Source organism: Rhincodon typus, chromosome 1 (genome assembly GCF_021869965.1).
Source record: "Rhincodon typus isolate 14 chromosome 1, sRhiTyp1.1, whole genome shotgun sequence".
NCBI lineage: Eukaryota > Metazoa > Chordata > Chondrichthyes > Orectolobiformes > Rhincodontidae > Rhincodon > Rhincodon typus.
This window is the reverse complement of record NC_063332.1, coordinates 125,276,125-125,287,690: the sequence shown is the minus strand read 5'-3', so window position 1 is coordinate 125,287,690 and position 11,566 is coordinate 125,276,125. Positions and strand designations below refer to the sequence as shown.

The 11,566-nt window shown below is 40.6% G+C and overlaps 1 protein-coding gene across 2 annotated transcripts in view; it reads left to right on the top strand.

The window, feature by feature from the left end:
• Positions 1-286: 286 nt before the first annotated feature.
• afap1 (actin filament associated protein 1) overlaps positions 287-11,566 on the top strand; it is a 265,294-nt gene continuing 254,014 nt past the window's right edge. For both annotated transcript variants that reach the window (XM_048604679.1, XM_048604669.1), the window contains exon 1: positions 287-521. In XM_048604679.1, coding sequence (XP_048460636.1) covers positions 479-521 — 43 coding nt within the window. In that variant the 5' untranslated portion in view covers positions 287-478. The remainder of the gene's footprint in view (positions 522-11,566) is intronic.

The window sequence follows — 11,566 nt, the reverse complement described above, 5'->3', positions numbered from 1 at the left end:
ACTACAACAATGAAACTGCCGAATGTGGGACGGAGCTTTGCAACCCAGGGAACCACACCTCGTCCCGCACCACAGCTAATGGGCAAACAGCTTCCTTTCTCGTGACGTGATTGGTTCTTTGTAACATCAAGCGGCACAGGACCAAGGCGGGCGGCGCGTGTTTCCCTCTCTGATTGGCTGAAGGTTGTCGTACCTTCTGATTTGTTACTTGATCTGTCAATCGTCACCCCTTGCATTGTTACTCCGGCACTCCGGGTCTTTGCCGATGTCTATTGGTGAGCTTGAAACGAATACCCTTCGCTGATTGGATGGCTGGCGTTGTCAGTCACCCGGCAGATCTTGACAGCTGGCGGGGCGGCAGTGGTAGAGAGAGCAAGGGAGCGCGAGACTAGGAGCAGCTAGCGGAGCGGCGTCAGGGGCTCGCCACACTGTAACTGAACGCCTCAACTGAAGTTGCAACTGTGTTGCTGTGCCTGCCATGGAGCAGAAAAAGCAACTGGAAATGGAAACATGTATCAAAGGTAGGCTTCACAGGGGCGCCGCGGTGTACTGCCTGAGAATCACAGTTTGGAGTTAAATTGCATTGTACCCTTACATGCCCCCGCCGCCCCCCCCCCTCCCATTAACTGACAGATTCAAGCGTGATCAATTCAGTCGTTTTAAAACACTAAGGGTAGTATGGAGTACATGTGCGCAAAGAAACGGCCAAATCTGACTTCAGTTATTCTGGTTTCGAGAGAAAGGGCAGCTGTAATGGTGAGTTTGACTTTATTAACTCCGATGTATTTGCACACAAGCGCTTTTCATTTCTATGATCGGAAGATTTCAGGTAGGTTTTCTAAACATGAACGAGAATCGTTATTGCTAATATTTGTGACAATTTCAGTTGTTGAGCTAAGTCTCTTACTCACTTCCAGTTCTACAGTATATCTGAAATGTTTTTATGGTATGGTATTGTATGGTCCGTGATGCAAAGAAGAATCTTAAAAGAAGACGAGTAAACTCCCTAACGCATTGGATATTCGGATTATATTGTATTAATTTCACTTTTCATTACAGTTTATCAAACGCTCATTGTTGACTTGAACCACATATTGTCAGTTAACTCAGAACGAATAAGTTAATTGCACAGTGGTAACACTAGACAGCCAGACAAAGCATCTAAAGGGTGGGATTCTACATGATTTATTGTTCCGAAGGTAATGATGTACAGATTCAATTCCAGTGTTGCCTCTTTGTGTATGCTGGTCACGCAGGGAATTACCCATGGGAGAGAGGAAATCACCTGCCCAGAGGGCAGTTTTAAAACACTATTGCTTAGATTCCCTGTCGTGTTTTTTCTGGTCAGGGAAAGTGTCGACTGTCATTCAGATCTGCCCTAATCAATCACATACTCGCATTAAAACAGCTTTTGTCTTTTGGGTTAATGGGTGTATGTTAATAAATGTAATCATTTTGATTTTTAAAACAATTATCTTCTGTAGGAAATTGAGTATTTAGTCCATTTTTAGGTTATTATAACAGCAGGGTGATTTTTCAACATTCTACACTAGCTAATGAAAGATTCACACTTGAGAAAGATTGACAAAGTATTTCCCCTGAAAGCAATTAGATAGGTTGCACAAAGGTGATCCTTGTGTGCTAAAGGTAATTGCATCCCAGCAGAAAGTGCTTGATCCTACACTTGTGGTAGATCATCAGAGAGAAAAAAGACAAACTGTCTTTTTGCTTCTCTGGCAAATTGAGGCAACAGTTCAATGTAAAGAGTAATAAAACTTATTTGAAATCAGTGATCTATCTTTATCCATTTAAAAGTATTAATGCATCCATACTACAAGCTATATACAGGATTTTGCATAATTGTTATGATATTGAGGACTTTTGAAAGGTAATGTAGAAATTTGGCTGTCTGGAGAAATTCAGCACAATGGTTTGGCTTTTCCATAATGGCATGCTTGCATATAACCTGGATGTTGGTGCTGGTCTTCTAATCCACATCCAGTCACAAATGGAATTAAATGGGATAACAAGGTGTAGAGCTGGATGAACACAGCAGGCCAAGCAGCATCAGAGGAGCAGGAAAACTGACGTTTCGGATCTAGACCCTTCTTCAGAAAAATGCAGTATCCTGTCCTGTTTTGTAGTAGAACCTTCCAGGGGCAGATCAGCCTTGGCAATCACCTGTCTACCCACCAGAATCTTATCAAACACTATACATAATGAATACAATCATCTTCATTTCCAAGAACAAACAACACCTCAAAGGCTCTGCTTACCGGGGGAACAAAGCACCATTTTCCAACATGTAATGCCTTTATTACCTGTTAGTGCTTATGTACTAAGTGAGCCTGTGTTGTTTAAAACCTTTTTAACTCGTTTCATATAGGTGATATTGCAGATTTCTCTCTCCTTGTTGGTGATATAGGCATAACACCCCTATTCTTCATGACCATTTAAACAAAGGAAAAATATCTAGATATTAATTATCTGTTTTAATGAAGTGATACATAACTAACCATACTGGCAAGAACTTGTTTCATGAAAAACTTCATTCAGAGCAGAACGACTGCCGGTCCCCATGTCACTCCCAACTGCAATATAGGTGATGGTTCGAGATCAGTGCAGAAAGTGAACTTTCAATGATTAAGAATACATGTAGCAATGTTCCGAGGCAAAAATGCACTCGTGTGCTTCCCACTCTCCAATAGATTATTTGTTTTCAGCTGCCAATAATGCGTATAACAAGTAAGTGATTTGGTCATTTGCTTCCTTCAATGTCCTGTGAGAGTACAGCTCCAATTCCATAACCTGATGCATCTGTTGGATGTATATTTTTGCATATGGCTGAAAATTCAAAGAGTCTGATGGAGATATTATTGTTACATTTGATATGTCAAATGCTCTTTGTGTGATTGTCAGTTCCAGTTGTGCATCTTTACACAGTTGCTTTCAAAAATGCTCCATGATCGCTGTATAATTGAATTTTTGATAATAGGTTGGTTATACTGAGGGCTAGACAATATCAGAATTGCATGAATATTTTTGACTGTTGTTATGCGTAGGTTTTCCTCCACTGCAGTGATTCTATACCTGAATAAGTTAATGTTGGATGCTGGGGAAAGTGCATTAGTCCTTGCTGACAGTCAAATTGTGTTGTGTGCACTGACAAGAACGATTGATTAAAAATCTGTGTGCCTTCTGCTTTGTCACCCATGGAAGGGACAATGTTGTAGGCAGGTTGAACATCCTGGCAACATAGAATAGAATCCCTACAGTGTGGAAACAGCTCCTTCAGCCCAACAAGTCCACACCGACCCTCTAAGCATCCCACCCAGACTCCTCCCTCTGTAACCCATCTAATCTACACATCCCTGAACACTTAGGGCAATTTAGCACAGCCAATACACCTAGCTTGCACATCTTTAGACCGTGGGAGGAAACCAGAGCACCCAGAGGAAACCCACGCAGACACGGGGAGAATGTGCAAACTTCACGCAGACAGTCATCCAAGTTTGGAATCGAACCCAGGCCTCTGGTGCTGTGAGGCAGCAGTGCTAACCACTGAGCCACTGTGCTGCCAACAGAGATGGGACCTTTAATTCAGCGCCTTAAACTGCTTGGCCATACTAGCATCTGGCAAGACTGAAAAAATCTTCTGGAATGTGCTAGTTCCTGAGCTTAGTGGGGCATTAGTTGTTCTATAACACACTTCATGAGCAGCAAAAGTGTTTTAACCTACTGTGTTTGCTTATGTCTATTTTTAAATAACACTAGTAATCACCTGTCACACTTCAGAAGACTGTGCAGCCATAGTACTAATATTTATTGGATCATACATGTCCGAAACGATAGTCTTGTTGACTGCCTTAATTGACGCAGTCTAAGTTTGGCAAATTTGACTCAATGACTAAGGTTGATACCCACAGAGATGTGTTGATTTTGCTCAATAATACCATCTCTATTTCAAGTCATTTCTGCTTCTATGAGACTTCAGCACAGGCTGTTAACCTTCCCTCATTTTGTGAAACTTGTAGAAATTATCTGTTTATGGGAAGAGCATGACGGTATCCCTCGATCTCTCTAAAACCACTAAATATAGGAGAGATACTGTCATCGATCATGTTAATATATATGTACTTCAGTGGGACTTCAAGTTTGAAGCCAGAGCTATTAATCAAGTTTACTCCAATAAAACCTCTGCCGACCATTCTGGCTTTATAGAATGAGATTGTTTAGTTGTAAGACATTCTGTTATTATTCCCAAAACTGCAATAATCAAGGTTGAAGAACGTCTGTTACAGGAGTGAAAAGGTTTTGTGAAAAGTAACATGGTAGAGATTGTTGTCACAGAAGAATCTACAGTGAGTGACATTGATAAGCAACACAGATGCTCACAATCTCAACTGAACAATCTTTAAAATGACTTGATGCTTTACCAGCTGTGATAGTATACACATGCCACATTTCACTTTCAGCAATAGATACCTCCAAGTGGCAAACTGAACTTTTCTTTGACCTACATGCCCTTTGTGAACTGATTCACTTTAAGCCAGAGTTACATTTTTTTTTTGTTCTCCTCAAGCTGAACATTGTGTTATGAATAAATGAGTATTTCTAGAATTTGGGCATGTTTCCTAAATCTGATTAGGAGTTTTATTCAATGCTTCAAAATGTCTGCTTGCATGATTCTTGCTTTTGGTTTAGTTTCTCTTTCTCTGTAATCATACCCAGGTTTCTTTTTTTATATAAAGAAGCAAGTGTACAGAACAAAGCTGACAGATACTTACTTAATTACCCATCAAACAATTAAACAATTAAATTCTACATTGTCTGTTTCCATCCAGCTGCAGGCAACTTCATTAGCTTTTATGGTACCACGTTTTCTGAAACAAGCAACTACATTAACACAATGACTACACTTCTTTTAGCTGTGAAATACTTTGGAAAATCCTTAGCATTTGAAAGGTTCTGTACAAATATGACTGCCTTCTTTGCCCTTAGTAGCCGATGTTTTATAGCAGAAATGCAAGTTTTTCCTGTGCAAACCTTTTAGCAGACCTATCCAATTAATCTCACTTCTTTTTTGGTTTTCTTTACTAATAATCCAGTATTTTCTTTCTCCGTAAAGAAATTTGCCTAATCCCTCACCTTGTTCAGAGACCAATTTAATTTGATTCCTTATCGCTGATTTCCTAAGCAGAGGCACTAATCTTTTCTTCTTCACCCCACTGAATTGCTGACATATATTTAATATTGTGCGCTCTGTGTCCAGCTCCATCTGTGTATCATCCAACAGTGACCTGTGGAGCACACCACTTCCAGATGCTCTCTAATGCTACACTGGGTTTCCAAATAATTTTAGTACAAGTCTTCTATGGCATAGGTTACCAAAAGTCTTCAGAAGCTTCATATGTGCTATATTTGCTGCATTCCCATATGATTGATTTGAATGCTTTTTATCAGGATCATACTGAAAGAGCTTTTGTTTATTCCTTGTGAATTTTTGAAGTTAGAGAGAAAGTGCTGCAAATATGCAGTTATAAGCTGAAAAAGGAAAGGAAACTCTTGCAAAGAATTTGACAATGCATTTGAAGAAATAAGCTTTGTTTAACCTTTAAGTTTGGCCCTCTTGATGTAAACTAACTTTACAAAATAATAGGATGTGGTAACAATGTCCCAGCACAATTGCACAGTAGCATTATCCCTAGCTCGCATACTTACCATCATTGTTACAAAAATTGAATGTCTGGCATCTGTAACCACAGACTTTCAGTCTTGTGTTGTATATCTAGCAAATCACCGATAAGGAATGCAGATAGGTTCACTTCAAATGAACAAATTAATGGCCTCAGATACTGTAGTGAGGTAGAGCTTGCAGTCTGGATTCTCTGGTCTTGAGATTTCTTCTGTGATAGTTGGAATGAAATAGGAATTTTGCTTGTTGAAGAAAATTTGAGTGCTACAAAAACTAGATGACTGAAAGCAGGAGCACAAATGAGTCAGGGTGGCCATACTCTGGAAAAGTGCACTGCTTTCTGGCTGGATGTCAAGTGTCACACTTGGAGAAACCTATCGTCCTTATGTACTGAATCAGCAAAAGGCCGGTGTCATTGGAAGACATATAAAATGGGTAAAAAAGAATTCTAAATTTCACAGCTGGAGAAGGGAGATTCCAAATGATAAATGACCAGTGGTATTTAATTTGTAGTTATTTATTTTAGCAGTACTCCTCAATACACCTGCAGCTTTAGCAATCTTCTCTCTTCCCGCTTCAGAAACTGTCACATTTCTGAAGGTTTTATGTAATTGTAACAATTGATAATTTAAATAGCCTTTTGGTACAAATCCCAGAGATGCTGAAATGAACATTTTTTAACTTTGGAAATTCTGCACATATTTTTTGATTTTTGAACTGACAACTGCAGATATTTCCAAAAGCACTTGTTAGTGAAACAAAAGCCAACGATAACTTTTGCCCTCGATAGGGCGGCTTTACTTTTAATGTCTCATCTAAAAGATGACATCTTGGATCATATGGTTCTCTTTCTGTGTTGCACTAAACTATCTGCCTGGAACATCAAAGCCAAGCTGGAAGCCTGTCCAGCCATTCACACTTTCAGCGAGGAACATTAGAAGGCTATCAGCAACAGTAGTACTGACGAGTATTTCCTCTGGAATGCAGAAGCCAGTTGAGGTGATACTACTGTTGGAATTAGTGCACTCAAACAGTAAGGTTTCTGTTTACCTACGCCGTGACTAACAGCACTGCCTCTAATGGCAACATACCTGTAACAGCTTGTTAACTGTGACAAACTGAGGAGTTGAAGCAGTGGAGCCAGCTGTTTGCTAGTCTATGAATTTCTTCACCTATGAAGAAGGTAATGGTCCTTGTAAAAATGTAACTGTTTGCAACATCAAAACAGCTTTTGTACTGGTGTTTGTTTAGGTTGGATTTTGGGAAACTGGTCTGGAATAAGCCTGCTTACTGCAATTGCAGCACTACATGGGATTTCTTTATCCTGGTTGCAGAATTGTAGACCTGTTAAAATTTAAGTCTGTAATTCTGCTGCCAGGCTAAATGATCTGGATTTAATGTTGTGAATAACAGGGAGCCAGCTCACAAACATTGGTTTCCTGAAATCCAAAGAAACCAATAGCACCAATATAAAAGAGCTGGAAGCAGGTGTCTTTTGGTACTGGAGCAATTGATCCATAATAAAAATGGGACACTTCCTACACCAACAAGGAGTGCAAACCACTTCCTGACTGACTTATAAATGCATTATTAGTCACACTCAATGCATACAGAATCGAACAGTCACATTGTGTTTTAGGGTACGTTCCATTGTTTAAAGAAAAAGCTAACAGTGAATTAATGAATGAATCAGCTGTGGAAGAGAAAAAAAACTCAACATCAAATTTGATCTTGTGTGTTTAAAGCAACAGAACATTTTCAAATTTGAATATGATGGATTGTTTTAAAGAGAGTGCTTTCTGTAAAACAGGACAATTTTTTTTTATAAGAAATCTGTTTATTGAAAGTCCATAATGGCCAGGCACCAATTGTTCAGCTGGTCGGTGCAGAATTGTAGGACACTGGTTGTAAGAGTGATAGGAAGAGCTTGCAGTTTTGTTTTTGGGCGCAGTAACTTACCTGATGTTGTCTGGGGTGGGGGGAAATGTAAGAAGAATCTTGGAGTACCCAATGGGAAGAGACAATAAAGCAGAGTTGCCCTGTTTGTGTTACCTGACTTGTTCTTCTTTTTCATACTGTCTAAAGTTGGCCAGCTTGGTATATTGTACAGGGGAGCGAGGGTTGCGGGGGTGGGGGGTGGTGGTTTGGAGGAAAGGGAGTACAGTAACATTTTTAAAAATTGATATATCTTGAGAGATATAAATGCGACTAGTTATGGAACATTTAGCTTAAAATATATCTAAACTGATTTACAGGGAGAATCATTCCCAAATGTTTCTTTGTGTTACTACACTGCAAAGTCATGGCCATCTGCATGCCAAATGTTACAGAGCTTGCCCAAATAATGCTCTCAGCTGTGATGAGGCGATTTCTTCCAGACTGCTGTCGATATTGAATCGTGGTGAAATAATTTCCTGGTTTATTTTTGTAACGGCTTTTTCCAGAAGATCTGATTTGGATAAAGATGCTTGAGAATCTGCTAGCCAATAGCATTTAATAGCAGCGGTGCAGTCATAACGTTTTAGGTTCAAGTAATGTTAAAGGAATCTGCAGTCGATTAATGGGTTGCCTGCCTGGAGGGAGTGGCTTGGCCCAGTGTTATAGTCGTCAGTGGGAGGATAATTGGAACAAGTACGGGGAGGACAGAGTTTATGGAAACTTTTTTTTGTTTTTTTTTGCCTCGTTTTTAGAGAAGTACACGGTTACCATATTTCCCTTGCTTGCCTCATCCATGTGTTAGGACACTACAACTTCAGGAACTTTTTTAAAAACCATTTTTTCAGACCTTTGTCTTCCCACGTAAAACAAGAGATGCAATGGAACCTTAAAGTGACACCTTCACTGCCCACTGTAATATCAGAGACAGTTTGCAGTCAGGGAGAAGGTGATGGGAAGAGCACCCGCTTTATTTTGAGCTTCTCTGGCTTCAAATATACCAGCATGGTCAAAAAATTCAGTGCATTCTTACCCATATTGTCACAGATGTACATGAGCTTCTGGTTCCCCTGTGCCTGAAATATAACATACTTGTACTTATCTTTAGTGCATTCTTTACTTTGGCCTCCTCCCTTTCACCATAGTTCCTGCAATCCCACATTTTATTCCCCTGAATGCCCATTTCCCTGATGTCAACTTCTTGTGCATTGTGTGCTTCTTTTTACTCACCTGAGCAGAAAAGCCTTCAGCCACTTGGTTTCAATTCTCTGTAATTCCTTGACTGTAGCCTTCTATATTTCTCAAATGAAGACAGGCAGTCTCCTTCATAGGACTTTCGTAAGTATATACTGGGTTCTCACTTCCAAAAAACGTACACATAAAAGCAGTGAGACAGGGGCTGATGTGGTTTCCCAGAGAATAGATACATAGGGGAAAAATAGGCCTCCCATGGGGTGGTAAAACCTGAATGTCATCTAACAACAACTTTAGCCATTCTCCATTCCAGCATCCCCTTTGTGGACTTAGATGTTGTCATGGCCCTTATTAGTCATATCCCTACCTGCTTGGAGATTAGACTTCGTAGCCTTGGGGGGGGAGTCCTTGGTTATGAATTTCCCATGACTTTCAGTCCGACTGGGAACTTTGACAAGAATTCATGATGAGGCCAACTGGAGAAGCGGATTTCAAAATGGGCCTTTACTTTCATAAGCATGTCATGCTTTTTTTATTACATAGCTCACTGTTTCTGTACATAATCTTCACTGAATGAAGGGCACAGAAGGGCTCGGGAAATAGCGGGGGGTGCATAGGGAATATTGAAACTGTGTTTTGTGGGATGAGGGCTGGATTACAGCCTCTAATACAACTAGACTGATATCCCAGAGAACCATAATGGGCCTTCTAACCAACCTGCCTCAGCATGCCTTGCTCTATGGCCACATCTGGACTGTTTTCTGTCTCGGCAAGCTCAAATCAATTCCACCCCCATCTTTAAGGCATGGAAGTTGTGCATGCACGGCCTATTTATATGGTGGCAATTCTGACAAATTAGGATATTTCCCAAACAGATTTTCTGAACTTGCCAGCAAAATCTGGCCCAATATCTCCGTTCTTCTGCCAGCTGTTACATTTAGGATGCCTAAGCCTCATAAGCAGATCACAAGTTGTTTTTTTTTTTGACAATATAAAATACAGTAGGTCATGGCATTTATGTTGCCCCTTTAAAGTTCTCATTTTTCAAAAAAAAAGTTCAAATTGTATGCCGAGTACAAATTGTGACTACTGGTACAAGAGTAGGTGATTGCTATTTGAAGTGTCAAAACATTTCTATTTGTCGGTTACCATGTGCAATCTGCCCTGTGTGAGTGTGTTTAAACCCCCATGTGCACCATCTTGGCAACACTGTTTGTATCACCTGTTTGATTGCAAATGCCAACTAATAAGGTGTGTATAATGGTAAACATATGTTTCTGAGGTGACAAACTGAGACAGACATGTACACTAAATATAGGACTAATGATTTCATCTTGGCATTCAAAACCAGGAACATAGGAGTAGGCCATTCAGCCAGTTAACCTTGCTCAGCAGGGATTCCTTTTTCACTGAGTAGATCTATTTGTCGTGATTTGTGAGCACAAGATGGTTGACTGGAGAAAGGCTTATCCATTCCAAGAGAAGATATGAATTTGAGTAAGCATTATGTGTTAGACGCATTGGTAAATTCTCCCCTCCCTGTGGGTGCTGAGATGTCTGCACAGAGACGATCTTTTTAATAAAGATATGCAGTTTCTAAAAATAAAAACTAAAAGAACTGCAGATGCTGTAATACAGAAATAAAAACAGAAGTTGCTGGAAAACCTCAGCAGGTCTGGCAGTATCTGTGAAAAGAAATCAGTGTTAATGTTTTGGGTCCGGTGAACCTTCCTCAGGAGGGCCCTCTTTTCCAGCAACTTCTGTTTTTGTTGCAGTTCAAGTCTGTCTGGTCACTGGGTTGACTTGGTGGATGGATGAAGCAGATATGTATGGGACGGCCAACAATTGGTGTTGAAGGTGGAAGTTGAAAAAGAACAGCAGAAGTTAAGGGAACCCTAACAATGGTTATGCTGTTGGAGGCATTAAGGGGGCATAATATTGGTGGAGAGTGAGGGTAAAATAGAATGGAAGGAACACTGCATTAAGACGAATGAAATGGGTAATGGAGGTAGCATAGGAGGGGGGAGGGGTGAGTGTAACATAAGGGATGAAAAGAATAGATGGGAATGGCTTAAAAGGATGTTTTTCAGAAATACGATGGGAGGGCACTGCTGTCTATTCAGTGATCACGTTTGCTGTAAGCAGAACCTTTGATTTTCCTGAATAGGTGCCTGGGCTCTCAGTCTGAGAGGGGCACAGTGGCATGGGTAAGGCTTTTTGAACTTAGTCTTGATGCGGAAACCTTTCTCAAAGTTACGTCTTATGACACCTCTGAGGGGCAGTAAAGTAAAATTCCTTTAAAAGCTGGCCTTACTCCTGCTTTTGACTAGTTCTTGAAAATTGTGGAGGATATGGAGACTCCTGCCCCCACTACAGAGCCAGGCAGGGTGTGGGCTTGTGGTCTGAACCAGCTTACAATGTTATCCTTGCTGGTGAAGTTTGGAGACATCGGGAATCCCTTAATTGGGTCCCAGCCACCATTTGTTCATCTCCAGGGGTTTTCCCAACTCCATGGTAATCCAAGATAACAAGGTGTAGAGATGGATGAACACAGCAGGCCAAGCAGCATCAGAGGAGCAGGAAAGCTGACGTTTCGGGCCTAGACCCTTCTTCAGAAATGGGGGAGGGAAAGGGGGTTCTGAAATAAATAGGGAGAGAGGGGAAGGTGGATAGAGGAGAAGATAGGTGGAGAGGAGACAGACAGGTCAAAGATTCGGGGATGGAGCCAGTTAAGGGGAGTGT